Genomic DNA, 18,744 nt, shown 5'->3' on the forward strand with positions numbered 1-18,744 from the left:
ATTATTAGACAAGTTGAACCTTTGGGTTCATTTACATTTCTTATAAATTGTATATCTCTTCTGTCATTTCCATTTTTTTAAGTAATTAAGTAATATTTATTTTAGCGACTAATTGAGGCAAGAAGGATGATGGATAAACTTCGTGCCTGCATTGTCGCAAACTACTATGCTTCTGCAGGACTTCTGAAAGTTTCTGAGGTAAGTTTTCCTCATATGCAGTCATTTCTGGCCACCCATATTGTTGTGTGAAGAGAAATTAGTCTTGATGTGAAATCCCTGCCTTCAAAACATTTCTTATATTGACCTTTCGAATTCAAGAAGCCTAGCCTGCCTTCCTGGGAATATACATAAATTTATCATTGTGTTCAACCATATCCTTTAATTATACCTCTCTACATTGTCATTAATCGTTAAGTAACATTTTTTTCTTTTTGCTTAATTGTTCTGTAACTAATTGTTATCACTGTTGCTAGGCTTTGCAGATACAAAGATGAGTGTGACCCTGTTCTAACTTGCCTTATTGCTCTTCATTTGATTATGGATGGCTTTGGAATAAATTATAGATCGATTGATTTTTCTCTGACCTTTTACTGCTAATGAATGGCAATTGTTAGTTTCAGTAGATTTATTCTATTAAAGAAGCCCTGATATTTCCCCCTACTTTTTGTGAAAATTTTCAAATATATAGAGAAGGTGAAATAAGCACTTGTTTATGTATCACTTTGCTTCAACAGTTTTAACATTTTCCATGTTTGCTTTATCTATCTTATTTTTGTCTAAAACATTAAAAAGTTAAGTTCCAAGCATCGTGACGCTTCATCCCTAAATACTTAATGTTCATCTTCTGTGTAGTCACGATACCTAAGAGAATGAGTTCCTAATATTATTTGATAACTAGTCCATATTCAGATTTTCCCAGTTGTCCCCAAAATATCTTTAAAGTTGGGGGTTTTTTTTGTTTTTTTTTTGGACAGGATCCAATCAGGGTTCATGGGTTACATTTGGCTGTTTTGTTTCTCTTGTCTCATTTTATCTAGAACAGTTCTCCCACCTTTTTTTCCCCTGTGATATTGACTTATTTGAAGAGACCAGGCCATTTATGTTGTAGAATGTCCCACATTTTGGACTTTTTTCCCCTTGGGTTGTTCCTTCATTCCTTCTATTTTTCTGTAAAATAAGAGTCAAGTCTAAAGATTTGATTAGATTAAGGTTGAGTCTTTTTGGAGATAGTACTTCATAGGTAATGCTGTATACTTCATATTGTATCACATTAGGAGACATAGTATCAGGTTGTGCTACTGTTAGTGATACTAAGTTTAGTCATGGTTAATGTGATTACCACTAGATTGCTCCAGTTATAAAGGATGGGGATAGGATTGAACTGATACAGAAGTATTTCTTCTTGTTTGACGTTTTGATAATTTCTGCATAAGTTTTGTTTTTTCTTACGTTTCTTCCAGTTAGAATTAGATAATTCTCCTCTTGGACAGTACTGGCTCGATGAGAATAGTGGAAGGGCTGCAGGGAGCATAGTAGCATGCTGCTTTGCGTCATTCCCTGTGGTTTTTACAGATAAGAGGTACCTGCCATGTATAGGCTTTTGTGTTATCCTGTGGAGCTTTAAGGTATTAGGTATTGGTGACACTCCTGATGTTATCTTAGAGAAATCTGAAGCATTATTTGAGTTTAATCTTAGATGGTAGATAGTTGTTTCTTCTACTGCAGGAGTTTCCATATTACATTTTAGAGTCTGAATTACTTTGCTCGAGCTACCATAACAAATTACCACAAGCTTGGTGGCTTAAAACAACAGGAATTTGGGACTTCTTGGTGGCGCAGTGGATAAGACTCTGCGCTCCCAATGCAGGGGGCCTAGGTTTGATCCCTGGTCAGGGAACTATATCCCACATGCATGATGCAACTAAGAGTTTGCGCATGCCACAACTAAGGAGCCCATGAGCCACAATTAAGGAGCCCATGTGCCACAACTAAGGAGCCCGTGTTCTGCAACTAAGGAGCTGGAGAGCCTCAACTAAGGAGCCCACCTGCTGCAACTAAGACCCTGCATAACCAAATAAATTTTAAAAATAAATAAAGGAACCAGATTTTAAAAACAAAACAAAACAAAACAAAACAGGAATTTATTATTTCATGATTCTAGAGGCTAGCAGTCCAGAACCAAGTATGTTGGTGGCTAGGCCATGCTCCCTCTGAAGACTCTAGGGAAGAATTCTTCCTTGTCTTCTCCTAGCTTCTGGTGGTTGCTAGCAGTACTTGGCATTCCTTGGCTTGTAGCTGTATCGCTCCAGTTTCTGCCTTTAACTTCACATGGACTTTTCCCTTTGTGTGTCTTCTCTGTTTCTTTCTGTATGCAACTTTACCTCTTTTAAGAATACTAGTCATTGAAGTAAGGCCTACCCAAATCCAGTATGACATCATCTTAACTTGATTACATCTGAAAAGACTGTATTTTCAAGTAGCCACATTCATAGGTCTAGGTGGACATGACTTTTTGGGAGACAGTGTTAACCCAGGGCAGATTCTAAAGTCATCTGTCATATGGCTTGATATTAGACTCAACAAGATGGACATTGTGAGCTAGCAGCTGCCTGACATAGGACTGTAGCTACTCTGAAGAGCTGGTTATTCATTTAATGTTTTGATGCCTTTTTTTTTTAAACCATTAGCAGTACTGAACTGTGCTATTTGATAGTCTAGAAATGTACTGATTTTTATCTTGTATATTCTGATTGGGATTTATTTAAGGATATTTAGGTATATTTTTATCTTCTAGGATCTGCCAATTAATTATTTTTAGTTTGCTCTAACAAAATACATTTATAGCTCTAAAATAAACCTTTATTATTGAAATACAACAGCTCTGTTGCTTTGACTCTGAAACACTAGTCTCTGGCTCCCTTTTACTTGCTAAAACAATTATTTTTAATTTCAATTAAGCAATTTCTAAAGCTGGGCTTCCTAGGAAGTAACTACATTATAACAACACACTATTTTATATGCAAGTAACAAAACACAGAAGAATACCCTAGGCAGGCTTCAGTACTGGACTGAGGGCAAACTATATATCATTATTACTCATTTTAAACCATTCTATGCTACATTTTATTCCTACGTGGGAGCTATTTTACATACACATTTTTAAAAATCTTTATATTTCTTACAGGAATGTTTTATTTAGAGCAGTTGATGTATTTGTATCAAGCAATGTGAGGTTTATTTTTTTATTTTTTTTAAGTCAAATCTGACTTTCCATGTGTTACTATATATATATATATTTTTTTTTAATTTTTATATTTATTTATTTTTGGCTGTGTTGGGTCTTCGTTGCTCCCATGGGCTTTCTCTAGTTGCAGCGAGTGGAGGCTACTCTTCGTTGTGGTGCGTGGGCTTCTTATCTCAGTGGCTTCTCTTGTTGCGGAGCATGGGCTCTAGGCATGTGGGCTTCAGTAGTTGTGGCACATGGGCTCAGTAGTTGTGGCTCACGGGCTCTAGAGCGCAGGCTCAGTAGTTGTGGCACATGGGCTGAGTTGCTCCGTGGCATGTGGGATCTTCCTGGACCAGGGCTCGAACCCATGTCCCCTGCATTGGCAGGCAGATTCTTAACCACTGTGGCACCAGGGAAGTCCCTATATATTTATCTTTACTTTTCATTTACCTTCTGAGGACTTGCATCTTTAGCTTTTAGTGTTAGGACCTTTGCATAATTATTTATCATTCTCTAGTTTTTGTTTTGTTGATTTGGGCCACATTAAGGAGTTTGGACTTCATTTTATGGGAGTGGGGTGATCTTGAAGGATTTTAAGCAAGACTGGAAATAGATAAGGGTTTTTGGGAAGATCAGACTTTTGCCTACTTTTGGTGGATATGATTAAAAGTTTGTTTTGCTTACTCTCATTTTTGCAGGGATCAAAGACATGTGATACAATGATTTTTAATCATCCTGCTGTCAAGAAATTTTTGGAATCACCATCTAGGTCATCATCTCCTGCCAATCAGAGATCAGAAACACCATCAGCCAATCATTCAGAAAGTGATTCTTTATCTCAACACAATGACTTCTTATCTGACAAAGACACTAACAGCAATGTGGACATAGAGGAAAGACTCTCAAGCAACACAGAGCAGAGACCAAGCCGAAATACTGGAAGGGTATAGTTGGATGGATGGGAGGGAGCCAAAAGAGAAGGGAACCAGTATTTATTAAGAATGCACATATTATTTCATTTAACCTTCATAGGAACCATAGGATATAAGTTAATTATAGCCCTTTTAGAGATGGAGAAACTGAGTCTCTATGAGGTTTAAGTTATATTTGTTCACAGGTATCAGAACTGAGAATTAAACTTTTGTCTTTTTATATTTGTCCACAGTATCAGAACTGAGAATCAAACCTGTGTCTTTTTGATTTTACAGTTCAAGGCTCCTGTGTACCACCCAACTCCTAGATGCCATTCATGTAGCTATGAAAGAAACTTAGAGGAGTTGGCAGTACTGTGTCCACTCTATCACGTTTATTCTCTCAAGAGCGGTGGCTCTTCTTCAGTTTCCTCTTTGAAATTTTATGTTCTAAGATGCTTTAATAACTGGAGGAAATTTGAAAAACAATAAGTAGAATTGAAAACTGTTTATCGCTCTTTGATCCTGTCAGTTTGTAATCTGAATTCCCATCTCAAGCTGCTCTGATCTTCTTGGTGTAATACTTGGCTATAGAATCCTTACTGGATGAGACCAGTGGTTTTTCTCGGCCAGATGTTCTGTGATAGAGGAAATTCCCAGGCTGCTTTCCACATACTCAGACATCAAGGATTTGATTATTTTGATAAAATTAAAAATGTTTCTGATTATAAATTCATATATGTTCATTTTTGAAAATTAAACTACAGAAAAATAAGAGAGAGTAGAAAAGTCATTCATAATGCCATCACCCAAAATCAGAACTCTTAGTGTTTGGATTTAGTTGTCTCCTTCTCGTGTACTTTCTGGGGAAATACTGCATATGTTTTTCTTTTTTTAATTAAAATGAATTTGTTCACACTAGTCATAGGATTTAGAAACCTACTATCTTTTATGTAATATGCATGCTCATGTTTATGTAACAGATATTTAGTGTTTACTGTGTACCAAGCATTTTTCTAAAAACTGTACAGAACCATCATCTGAGATAGATACTATTATCATCCTTATATTATAGATGAGGAAATAGAGACAGAAAAGTTAAGTAATTACCCAAGCTGACACATCTAGTAAATGTAAGGGCCAAGGCTTAAACACTGGCTGTCTATCTCCATAGTCAAACTTTAAATTAATCATTATGTTTATGTTACGTCTTATTGAAAAATTTGTAATAGTACAGAAGATTGAAAAGAAAGTAAATTCCATTGACCCCTTCCCCCATTTCCATATCCCAGAGGTAACTGTTGTAGTAGTTTCTTGTGTATCCTTCCACATCCTATTTGCATATACAAAGCAGCTGTTTATGACTATTAAAAACACACACACATATGTGGAATTACAGTGTACAAACTTTTTCTATAAACTAATGCAAAAATTATAGTAAAATTATTCTTTCATGCTCTGAGAGCAGCCACAAAGCCAGAGAATTTTGTAATTAAAAAAAAATTGAGTTAGTCCATCCATACCTTTTATGATTTTGTGGTTTCTGCCTATTGAAAATTGTCTAAATTGGAAATGAAACTTGATTATGATTTTTTTCTAGGACACTTCTGGTATTACTGGCTCCCATAAAACAGAGCAGCGGAATACTGATCTTACAGGAGATGAGACCTCACGACTTTTTGTAAAGAAAACAATAGTAGTGGGCAATGTGTCCAAGTGAGTATTCAGTTGAATTGTCTCATTTTCAGTCATCCATTTTTGGTAATACTCTGGCATACTCTTATTATCATAGTATTACAATAAGTATAGGCCTCAAGGATTCTTTTTCCCAAACTCTTAGTTGTTTTAAAAGTGAATGAAAGTCCAGAGACTTGAGACTGCTCCAGTGTGTCTGCTAATCTTTGATGTAGGATAAAATTGTGCTTGGTAAAAATTTTGTAGATGTGAACTTTTATGCAAATGGTGTGTTTTATTAAGCATGTAACTGTGGATAACTTTGGAGGAACTTTTGACTTCTTCTGACCTAGTTCTATCCTTAGGGGTCTTACCTATTCCTAAAAATGTTTATTTGGTTGCCCAAATTGAAATGTTTTAAATATATAACAAAAGGTTGTAGCACAGGTCTTGAAGACAGAATTCCTTCAAGCTAAAGGGCTGTCTCTTTAACAGTATGATTTCATGCTGTCTTGTGGTAACATCATCATTTTTGCCGAGTATCTGGGAATGGATAAAGACATCATAAATCTTCAAACAGCATAAGAATGTTATTTCCTCACAAACCCTTATTTGCCCTTCTCCTCACTAGGCATATTTATTTCCTCTATGCTCTCTTGTCATTTTTATCATATTATATAGTTATTTCCTATTTTCATATATTTTTTCAAATCAGGCTGAATCTTTTTTGGGTAGGCAGTATATCTTGTTTGTTTTTGTATCTTGCAGTAGTTGGTGTTCAGTAAATATTTGACTGATGAATGAATCAGTATATTTATGAAAATTGTAATTAGATTCAATTACTGAAAATAAAGGATTCAGAATTACAGTAAATATCTGGGGAGGGGGAATCAGATCTCGAGGGAGTCTTCCAAGTCCCAGTTGATGGACCACTGATAACAAATAAGAAGTACATTAAAAATCTCAGGATAATAAAAACAAAGATTCTCAATGGTCTGTGTCGTAGTATTTAAACAGAAGCATGAAATATGACTAAGGCAATTAGGTTTCTGTTTCATGGATTATTTTATTTTATTTTTATTTTTATTTGTTTTGCGGTACATGGGCCTCTCACTGTTGTGGCCTCTCCCGTTGCGGAGCACAGGCTCCGAACGCACAGGCTCAGCAGCCATGGCTCATGGGCCCAGCCGCTCCGTGGCATGTGGGATCTTCCCGGACTGGGGCACGAACCCGTGTCCCCTGCATCGGCAGGCGGACTCTCAACCACTGCACCACCAGGGAAGCCCCTCATGGATTATTTTAGAATTAGCATGCATTCAGCTAAGGGGACTAATATGAAGTGTTGAGGTCTCAACTATAGTACAAGACAGGTCAGCCCAGAAAAGGCCAAAACTAGAAATTCATGAAGACTCACCAGGCCACCAGAAGATTGGGGAGAAACAGTTACTGACATTTTCAAACAATTATGTCTGATTTGTAGGTTTTGGGGTTTAAGACCAGCTGGAACTTAAAATACTGGTTAACCATGGATTTTAAGTAGAGAGGAATGATTGGCATGAGAATTATAAAGTCCTTGTTCTGGAAGAGGATAAAAATATCGATTTACTTTGGACTTTGTTAAGAATGCTCGTTAGCATATCTAAGATAACAGTGAAAAGAACAGACTTAGAGATTTAAACTTTAAAGGTAGTAAGGGGTTGGACTTTCCTGGTGGTGCAGTGGTTAAGAATCTGCCTGCTGATGCAGGGGACATGGGTTCATGCCCCGGTCCGGGAGGATCCAATATGCCATAGAGCGGCTGGGCCCGTGAGCCATGGCCACTGAGCCTGCGTGTCCAGAGCCTGTGCTCCGCAATGGGAGAGGCCACAACAGTGAGAGGCCCGTGTACTGAAAAAAAAAAAAAAAATAGAATCTGCCTGCCAAATCAGGGGACAGGGGTTCGAGCCCTGGTCCGGGAAGATCCCACATACTGTGCGCCACAACTACAGAGCCTGTGCTCTAGAGTCCGTGAGCTGCCCACAAGCCACAACTACTGAACCCCGCGCGCCTAGAGTGCGTGCTCCGCAACAGGAGAAGCCACCACGATGAGAAGCCTGCGCACCGCAACGAAGAGTAGCTCCTGCTTGCTGCAGCTAGAGAAAGCCCGCATGCAGCAATGAAGACCCAACGTAGCCAAAAAGAAAAATGTAGTAAGGTGTGAGGAGAATTGAATGAAGAAAAGGGGAAAACCCCCCTGATTCCAAAGGAAGGCAAGCAGGAGCAGGAGAAGGGATGTGGAAAAGAAGAAAAAAAGAAAAAGACAAATAGTATAAAATAATTTAGTAGCAGTAAATCTAAATGTATCAACAATCATAAAAAATGCATATGGATTTAATTATCTAATGAAAAGAAATAGTTATACTGAGATGAAATAACATCTTTATGCTAATGCATTTGAAAATTTAGATGAAATAGAGAATTCCTAGAAAAACACAACTTAAAATGACTCAAAAAAGGAAAAACCTTGAATAGTTTTAGAACTACTAAGTTTAATTATTGATTTTTAAAACGTTTTCTTCATAAAACCAAATTAAACCATGAGGCTTAGATTGCTTTAAAGCCTGAGTGAACAGCTAATTCCAATTGTGTAGAAAATCTTATGGGGAAAAAGAGAACATTTGTCAGTTTACATTATGAAGATAGCATAAGTTTGTTAACAGAGCCAAACAGGGAGTTCATAAGAAAAGGAAAATTATAGGACATTGACACTCATAAATATAGAGGTGAAAGGGCTGAACAAAATCGTTAGCAAACTGAAGTCAGTAACTATAGAAATGATAGTACTTCATGACCAGGAAATGCAAGTTTGGATTAACATTAGAAATTAATAAATATGATAAAGGACATAAAACATGACCACCTCAAAAGATGCAGAAACATTTGACAAAATTCAGGTCTATTTGTGGTGAATCCTCATGGCAGACTTGGAATTCAGTTAATCAGATAAAGAATATCTCAAAACACCTTCAGCAAATATACTCAATGGTAAACAATTAAACACCTTCCCCTTTACGTTCAGAACAAAACAAGAGATGCTCAGTATTACTACTCCTGTTCACCACTGCACTTGGAGATACTGATAGAGTCATAATACATTAGTAAATATGAGGATTAGAAAAGAAGAAACAAAGTGTCATTATTAATAGATGATATAATTGTCTACACAGAAAAATCTAAAACAATTTTTGATAGTTTTAGAGTTACTAAGAGAGCTTGGCAAGACTGTTGAATTACAGTATCAATACACAGAAGTTGATTGTGTTTCTGTATGACAGACTCAGAAAACAGTTCTAAAAAGATGCATTTATGGGTTTCCCTGGTGGCGCAGTGGTTGAGAGTCCGCCTGCTGATGCAGGGGACACGGGTTCATGCCCCGGTCCGGGAAGATCCCACATGCTGCGGAGTGGCTGGGCCCGTAAGCCATGGCCGCTGATCCTGCACGTCCGGAGCCTGTGCTCCACAACAGGAGAAAAGATGCATTTACTATAGCAATAAAAAATACAACATAATAAATCAAACAAAAGATATGCTAGCCTTTCATGAAAATGAATAAAATTTTATTAAAACACATGAAAGAACTAAGTAATTAGGAACTTCTCTAGTGGTCCAGTGGTTAAGACTCCATGTTCTCAATGCAGGGGGCACAGGTTCAATTCCTGGTCAGGGAACTAGGGTCCCACATGCCACAGGGTGTGATCAATAAATAAATAAATAGATCACTATACCATGTTCAGGATAGGAAGGCTCAATATTGTAAAAGATACCACTTCCCCCTAAGTTGATATGTAAATATTCTGATTAAAATCCCAGTAGCGTTCAGGAAATTCACAGGCTGGCTTTTATTTGTGAAAAACCAAAGGGTCAAGGTGGGACATGAATACTCCTAAAGAAAAACTAGGTTAGGCAACTTGGCCCACTGAGTTGCTAAGGATAACCATAGACATAGATGAAAGTATAGAAGTCCATGACCATATTTTACAACAAAATGTAATAAGGGGGCCTTGTGAAATAAAGACAGAGCTTCAAAAGGGAGGGCTAAGGATTCTGGTTTTACCATGGTCAGGACTTCAGGGAATGGCTTGTTTTGGCTTTTAAAAGGCAAGAGACCAGTTGCATCCTTCTTGGCAGCAATGGGTAGGAAACAGAAGAGTTCAAAGTTCTAGCACTTTGAAACCTGAATGAAATCAACCCAAAGGCTAGAGGTTTCCTAACCCAGGAATAAAGTATGCTAGTTTATTTCTACCTAATGTACCCACTTAGCAGGAAAAGCAAGATTGATTTTTTTTAATTGCATGGTGATAATCAGAAAACAAAACAAACTTTAAGGGAATGCCCCTTAGGCCAAAAAAAAAGTTTAAAAGAAAAGGGTTAACTGCAAAGATTCACTTTGGTTAGCTGATATAGCTGTTAAATATTGAATGAATTTCAGGGGTTTTTTAAATTGAAAAGTTTCTCCCACCCTTATCCCCTGGCAACCATTTTTCTACTCTGCTTCTATGAGTTCGACTTTTTTTTAGATTCCACATCAAAGTGATACCAAGCAGTATTTGTCTTTGTCTGACTTATGTCACTTAGCATAATGCCTTCAAATTCCATCCATTTTGTCACAAATGGCAGGATTTACCTTTTATCTCAGAACTGAATATTCCCGTGTGTGTGTGTGTGTGTGTGTGTGTGTGTGTGTGTGTGTAGTGTGTATGGTGTGTGTATGTGGTCATATCTTTATCCATCCCTTTTAAAACATTTTTTTAAACTGAAGTATAATTGACCTAACAACATTATATTAGTTTTAGGTATGCAACATAGTGATTTGATATTTTTATACATTGCAAAATGATCACCACGATAAGTCTAGTTACCATCTGTCACCATAGCTGTACATTATCTGTATATTACATGACTTATTTATTTTATAACTGGAAGTTTATGTCTCTTTATCTCCCTCATCTATTTCCTTCATCCACCAACCCCCTCCCCTCTGGCAAACAGCAGTTTATTCTCTGTATCTATCAATCTGTTTCTGTTTTGTTATGTTAGTTTTGTTTAGATTCCACATAAAAGTGAAATCATAGTGGGTTTTTTTTTAATTTTATTTATTTATTTACTTATTTTTGGCTGTGTTGGGTCTTCCTTTCTGTGCATGGGCTTTCTCTAGTTACGGCGAGAGGGGGCCACTCTTCATCGCGGTGTGCGGGCCTCTCACTGTCGCGGCCTCTCTTGTTGCGGAGCACAAGCTCCAGATGCGCAGGCTCAGTGGTTGTGGCTCACAGGCCTAGTTGCTCCGCGGCATGTGGGATCTTCCCAGACCAGGGCTCAAACCCGTGTCTGCTGCATTGGCAGGCAGATTCTCAACCACTGCGCCACCAGGGAAGCCCATAGTGTTTGTTTTTCTCTGACTTATTTCACTTAGCAAAATACCCTCTAGGTCCATCCATATTCTCACAAATGGCGAGATTTCATTCTTTTTTATGGCTGAATAATATTCTATTGTATATATATATACCGCATCTTGATTCCATTCATCTGTTGATGTATGCTTAGGTTGCTTTCATATCTTGGCTATTGTAAATAATGCTGCAGTGAACATAAGGGTATATTTATCTTTTTGAATTAGTGTTTTGAATATGGTTGGAATTTCCAGAAGTGGAACTGCTGGATCATGATAGCCATTCTGACAGTTGTGAGGTGATATCTTATTGTGGTTTTGATTTGAATTTCCCTGATGATTAGTGATGTTGAGCATCATTTCATGTGTCTGTTGACCATCTCTATGTCTTCTTTGGAAAAATGTCTATTCAGGTCCTCTGCCCATTTTTTTTTTTTTTTTTTTTTTTTGCTGTACGCGGGCCTTTCACTGCTGTGGCCTCTCCCGTTGCAGAGCACAGGCTCCAGACACACAGGCTCAGCGGCCATGGCTCATGGGCCTAGCCGCTCTGCGGCATGTGGGATCTTCCTGGACCAGGGCACGAACCTGTATCCTCTGCATTGGCAGGCGGACTCTCAACCACTGTGCCACCAGGGAAGGCCTCTCTGCCCATTTTTTAATCGGGTTGTTTGTTTTTTTGATGTTGAGTTCTGTGAGTTCTTGGTATATTTTGGATATTAACCCCTTATCACAGATATGTCATTTGCAAATATCTTTTCCCATTTATTAGGCTGCTTATTTGTTTTGTTCATAGTTCCCATCAATGTGTAAAAGCTTTTTAGTTTAATGTGGTCCCATTTGTTTATTTTGGCTTTTGTTGCTCTTGCCTGAGAAGACATATTCAAAAAGATATTGCTAAGACTAATGTCAAAGAGCATACTGCCTATGTTTTCTTCTAGGATTTTTATGGTTTCAGGTCTTACATTTAAGTCTTTAATCCATTTTGAGTTTATTTTTGTATATGGTTTGAGAAAGTAGTCCAGTTTGATTCTTTTGCATGTTACTGTCTGGTTTTCCCAACACCATTTATTGAAGATGCTATTTTTTACCCATTGTATATTCTTGCCTCCTTTGTTGTAGGTTAATGGACCAATAAGTGTGGGTTTGTTTCTGGGCTCTCTGTTCTGTTCCGTTAATCTATGTGTCTGTTTTTATGTCAGTAGCATACTGTTTTGATAACTGTAGCTTTATAGTGTATATCCATTCATCTCTTGACAGACACTTGTTTCCTTGTCTTAGCTATTGTAAATAATGCTGCAGTGAACATGGGAGTACAGATATCTCTTTGATATCCTTTTTTATTGTCTTTGCCTATATACACAGAAATGGGGTAGTTTTTAATTTTTTGTGGACCCTCCATACTGTTTTCCATAGTGGCTGCATTTACATTCCCACCAACAGTGTATAAGGGTTCCCTTTTCTCCATATTCTCACCAACACTTGTTATCTCTTATATTTTTGATGATAGCCATTCTAACAGATGTGAGATGATAACTCATTGTGGTTTTGATTTGCATTTGCCTGATGATTAGTGATGTTGATCACCTTTTCATGTGCCTTTTGACCATTTGTACGTCTTCCTTGGAAAAATATTTACTTCCTCTGCCTATTTCCAAGTCAGGTTTTTGTTTTGTTTTTTTTACTATTATGTGAGTTCCTCATATGTTTTGAATATTAACCCTTTATCAGGTTTATGATTTGCAAATGTTTTTTCCCATTCCATACGTTGCCTTTTCATTTTGTTGGTGGTTTCCTATCCTGTGCAAAAGCTTTTTAGTTTGTTGTAGTTCCACTTGTTTATTCTTGCTTTTGTTGCCTCTGTTTTTGGTGTCAAATCCAAAAAATCATTGCCCAGACCAATATCAAAAAGCTTACCCCCTTATACTTTCTTTTAGGAGTTTTATGGTTTCAGGTCTTAAATTTAACTTGTTAATCCGTTTTGAGTTTATTTTTGTGTGTGGTGTGGATAGAGGTTCAGTTTCATTCTTTTGCATATGGCTTTACAGTTTTCCCAATACCATTTATTGAAGAAACTATCCTTCCCCCATTGTATATCTTATCTCCTTTGTCAGAAACTAATTGACCAGTAAGTGTGGGTTTATTTCTGGCCTCTCTATTCTGTTTCATTGATTTATGTGTTTTTATGCCAAAACAACACTTTTGATTACTGCAGCTTTGTAATATACTTTGAAATCAGGAAGTGTGATGATGCCTGCAGCTTTGTTCTTCTTTCTCAAGACTGCTCTGGGTATTCAGAATCTTCTCTGGTTCCATACAGATTTTAGGATTGTTTTTCTATTTCTGTGAAAAATGCCATTGGAATTTTATAGGGATTGTATTGAATCTAAATTGCTTTGGATAGTATGAACATCTTAACTATTAATTCTTCCAATACATGAGCACAGAATATATATTTATTTGTGCCTTGTTCAGTTTCTTTCATCATTGTCTTATAGTTTTCAGTGTACAGGTCTTTTACCTCTTTGGTTAAATTTATTGCTAAGTATGTTGTTGTATTTGATGCTCTTGTAAATGAAATTATTGTCTTAATTTCTCTTTCTGATAGTTTGTTGTTAGTGTATAGAAACACAACTGATTTTTTATGTTGATTTTATATCCTGTAACTTTACTGAATTCATTTATTAGTTTTAACAGTTTTGTGGTGGAATCTTTAGGTTTTTCTATATGATATTATGTTGTGTGCAAATAGAGACCATTTTACTTCTTCCTTTCCAGTTTGGTTGCCTTTTATTTCTTTTTCTTGTCTAATTGCTCTGGCTGGGACTTACAGTACTGTGTAGAAAGACGTGGCAAGAGTGGACATCCTTGTCTTGTTCCTGATCTTAGAGGAAAAGCTTCCAGCGTTCACCATTGAATATGATGTTAGCTGTAGGCTTGTCATATGTGACCTTTATTATGCTGAATTATGCTTCCTCTATACCCAGTTTGTTGAGAGTTTTTATCATGAATGGGTATTGAATTTTGTTAAATGCTTTTTCTGCATCTATTGAGATGATCATATGATTTTTAGCCTTCATTTTATTAATGTGGTGTGTTGCATTGGTTGATTTGTGGATGTCAAACCATCATTGCATGCCTGGAATAAATCCCACTTGATCATGTTGTTGATACTTTTAACACATTATTGACCAGGGGATTTTTGCAGAAACTAACACCTGTGGCTGATGGTTTGTTATGTAAGTGAATATTGAAACGCCTGCGTTTGAGTAAATATCAGCAACGTTTTTTGCACTTAATGTATTTATTTGAAACTTTGTACATGTCTTACTAAAGCATTCTGATATTTCGTTAGAGTGTGATAGGCAGTATAGCAGGCACCTCTGTGCAGGGGAACAGAACATCTATTACAAATATACCATGTTTCAATGCACTTTCCCCTGGAATAGCAGACTCTACACTTTCTGGTGGCATTTTTTTTTTGGTCCTGTGGGTATTATTTCCTCTAGAATATATTCTTTTATTTTACCTGATAGTTGACAAGGTGGATCTTTGCGGCGCACTGTTCTAGAAACGCCACAAGAAGGACCAGGTGTGGGACTACCGCTGTATTACCAGAATGGTCAATTCCCCATTCTCTAGCTACTGCTAACAAAAATTGCTTGTAAGTCACTTTATTCTGTGCATTAAGGCTGCAATAAATTTTAAACACATTGAATAAAACTGCAATTACTCAAATATAAACCTACTTTCTTATACCATTTTCGAGTTCTCCGGAGGATATTGAAGTTTGCCAGATATTGATTGGATCGATCAACTCCCTTCATGTATTTATTATACTCTAATATACAGGTGGGCTTAGTTATCTGATGGCCAGTCCTCCATCTTCTTTTCCTGTAGTTGCTGTGGAGGTGTCATGAATAGTTGTCACCATGAGGACTAGCCTCTTGTCTTTCCATAGAAGAAGAGTCACTTCTCCTTTCCATAAGAATGTCATTTCTCCCCTCTGTAGATTTTTAGATTTCTCCTTTAATTGGTTTGGTAGACCACGATTCTCTCTTATAGTCCCACAGACTCCGGTTTTATTCTTCAACAATATTTCAGATGTGGACACACTGTTGTAATAATTGTCTTGGTAAATATGGTGCCATGAACCGAGATAAGGTTGTAGGACCAATAATATTGTTTCTTGCAGTTTCTTTCCTTCACCCGTGTAAATCTCAAAGTTGCCTATATATCCGGTTTCACTTTCACTCACCATCCTGACCAAAATTCCATATTTTGTAAGTTCTCTGGGATTATAGGTTTTGTTTTCTTTTTTTTTGGATTATAGGTTTTGAATCTGAGTTGTCCCCTCCACTTTATCATTGCCTCCTCAAGTGATAGCTCTTGTTTGGGTATATAGATCGATTGAAATTTTGGTAGAAAATAATCCAAAAGAGGTTTTTGAAATTCTGTCTGTAGCAAGTGGAGTTTCTGAGTTATCGGTAAAGTGAATAAATACCATTATTGGTTCAAACCTTCTCGTCATAATCTTTGGAAAGATTGGTGTTTCGGGATCAGTCAACCAGTATTCTTTCCAGTGTGACTTTCTTAATTGTCCCATCAAAATTATTTTTATTTTATTTTATTTTTTTTTGCGGCACGCGAGCCTCTCACTGTTGGGGCCTCTCCCGTTACGGAGCACAGGCTACGGACACACAGGCTTAGCGGCCATGACTCACAGGCCCAGCCGCTCCGTGGCATGTGGGATCTTCGCGGACCGGGGCATGAACCTGTGTCCCCTGCATTGGCAGGTGGACTCTCAACCACTGTGCCACCAGGGAAGCCCCCATCAAAATTATTAATCCAAGAAACTTCTTCATGTCACTATTGGTTACATCAGTCCATTTTAAAGCCTTATCATACTTTTTATTTATTTATTTTGTGTACGTGGCCCCTCACTGTTGTGGCCTCTCCTGTTGCGGAGCACAGGCTCTGGATGCGCAGGCTCAGCGGCCATGGCTCACGGGCCCAGCCGCTCCACGGCATGTGGGATCCTCCCGGACCGGGACACGAACCCATGTCCCCTGCATCAGCAGGTGGACTCTCAACCACTGCGCCACCAGGGAAGCCCCTTATCATACTTTCTATATGATTTTTCATTCTGTTGGTAATACAGGTTTGTTTGAGAACCGACCAACTTGAAAAAGTCGTTACCAAAAATTAATTCTGTTATTTCACTAACACTTTGCGGGTTATTACATTCAGTAGTTACACCTGATACACCTGTAAAGTCTTCTAATTTTCGTGAAGTGTTGTCTTCAATCCACTCTTCCGTAGAAGCAAAGGAGCATTCTCCAGCACCGTGAGTTTCATTTTCACTTTCCGTATCAGAATCAATCACTAAGGTTTTTTGTCTTTTTGTTGGTCTAATAATTCACATCATCTGAATCAGAACTATATTCTGAAGAACTGTCATCTTCTGAGGCACTAGTGTATATGTTGCTGGGACAGTCAGAGAAAGTATCTGTATAAAATTCACCGAAAAATTCTTCTTCACTCAAAATTTGTGATGCGTCATTTTTGAAAATTTTATGGTAATAAACTTGCATTTATAATATACACAAGATTGGGACAAAAACCTAACAGAGCAAAATGTGAGTGATAATGACAGTCATAAGTTGTATAATGAACCCTTGATCAATTTTAAGCTGTAACAACTTCACACTGTGATGTTAATTGTATCACACTCTATTGATACGTCTCCAATCAATAACGCTCGGGTAACAAAAGACGCATTATTACCTCTCAGGTCAGTAATGTGTCAATGTACTGTTGAATTCTGTTTACTAATGTTTTGTTGAAGAATTTTGCATCTACTTTTATCAGGGATACTGGCTTGTAATTTCCATGTAGTATCCTTATTTGGCTTTGATATCAGGGTAATTTTGGCTTTGTTAAATGAGTTTGTTGGGCTTCCCTGGTGGCGCAGCAGTTGAGAGTCCGCCTGCCGATGCAGGGGACACAGGTTCGTGCGCCGGTCTGGGAAGATCCCACATGCTGCGGAGCGGCTAGGCCCGTGAGCCATGGCCACTGAGCCTGCGCGTCCGGAGCCTGTGCTCCGCAACGGGAGAGGCCCCAACAGTGAGAGGCCCGCCTACCACAAAAAAAAAAAAAAAAAAAAAAAGTTTGTTGAGTGTTCCCTCCCCTTCTGTTTTTTGGAAGAGATTGAGGATTGGTACCAATTCTTTAAATGTTTGGTAGAATTTACCCTTTAAAGCCATCTGGTCCTGGAATGTACTTTTTTGGGAGGTTTTTACTAATTCAATCGGATTGGTACCAATTCTTTAAATGTTTGGTAGAATTCACCCTTTAAAGCCATCTGGTCCTGGAATGTACTTTTTTGGGAGGTTTTTATGAATTCAGTCTCCTTATTAGTAATTGTTCTGTTCAGATTTTCTATTTCTTCACTATTCAGTCTGGGTGAGCTGTGTATTTTTAGGATTTATTCACTACTTCTAAGTTGTCTGGTTCGTTGGTGTTTAATTGTTCTCCGTCTCTTATGATCCTTTGTATTTGTGTAGTATGAGTTGTAACATCTCCACTTTCATTTATAATTTTATTTATTTATTACCCCCCCCTTTTCTTGGTAAGTCTGGGTAAAGGTTTTTGTCTATTTTATTTATCTTTTCAAAAAACCAGCTCTTAGTTTCTTTGATCTTTTCTACTGTGTTTTTGGTCTCAATTTATTTCCACTCTGACCTTGGTTATTTCCTTCCTTCTACTAACTTTGGGCTTAGTCTGTTTTTTTCTTTCTAGTTCCTTACAGTGTAAAGTTAGATTGTGTATATGAAGTCTTTCTTTTTTCTTAATGTAGGCATTTATCACTGTAAACTTCTTTCTTAGAACTGTTTTTGCTGCATCACTTAGGTTTTGGTGTGCTTTATTTCCATTTTCAGTTGTCTCAAGATGTTTTTTGATTTCTCTTTTGATTTTTTTTTCACCTATTTGTTGGTAAGTAGCATGTTGCTTAATCTTCACATATATGTAAATTTTCCTATTTTCGTCTTGTAATTGATTTTTAATCTTGTTTTAAGTAGTAGTTAATTGGTTTGTTAGGAAAAAAGAATTCGAGTAGTTTTTTTTTTTTCTCTACTCTAGGTACATACCTCCTGATAAGAGAGAAGAAAACGACCAATCAACCCACAAGTGGATGGTATATGTCCGAGGGTCTCGTAGAGAACCCAGCATTAATCATTTTGTCAAGAAAGTTTGGTTCTTTCTTCATCCCAGCTATAAACCAAATGACCTTGTGGAAGTTAGGTGAGCACACTTGAGTTATTAAACCTGAGAAGTACAGATACACTGAAGTGGAAGGAAAGTGATTTAACTTGAGAACACTCCCTTGAAATTCTTGTGTCATTAATAATTTACTCAGCTTCGGCTTTTAGTCACAGTATAGTTTTAGCTGTGGTTCTGTCTTGCAGATTTCTGTCTCTCTGAACAGGTACCATCCCCTTCTGTCAGGT

At 37.5% G+C, this 18,744-nt stretch overlaps 1 protein-coding gene across 11 annotated transcripts in view; it reads left to right on the forward strand.

Annotated features, from left to right (window-relative positions):
- The window catches only part of YEATS2 (YEATS domain containing 2), a 109,526-nt gene that overhangs the window by 31,067 nt on the left and 59,715 nt on the right, over positions 1-18,744 (forward strand). For 10 of the 11 annotated variants that reach the window (XM_067738209.1, XM_067738207.1, XM_067738208.1 and 7 more), the window contains 4 exons: positions 106-198; positions 3,925-4,170; positions 5,738-5,853; positions 18,377-18,538. In XM_067738209.1, coding sequence (XP_067594310.1) covers positions 106-198; positions 3,925-4,170; positions 5,738-5,853; positions 18,377-18,538 — 617 coding nt within the window. The remainder of the gene's footprint in view (positions 1-105; positions 199-3,924; positions 4,171-5,737; positions 5,854-18,376; positions 18,539-18,744) is intronic. The other variant, XM_067738216.1, reaches the window with a different exon arrangement.

The sequence above is a fragment of the Pseudorca crassidens genome, chromosome 5 (assembly GCF_039906515.1).
Source record: "Pseudorca crassidens isolate mPseCra1 chromosome 5, mPseCra1.hap1, whole genome shotgun sequence".
Classification (NCBI taxonomy): Eukaryota; Metazoa; Chordata; class Mammalia; order Artiodactyla; family Delphinidae; genus Pseudorca; species Pseudorca crassidens.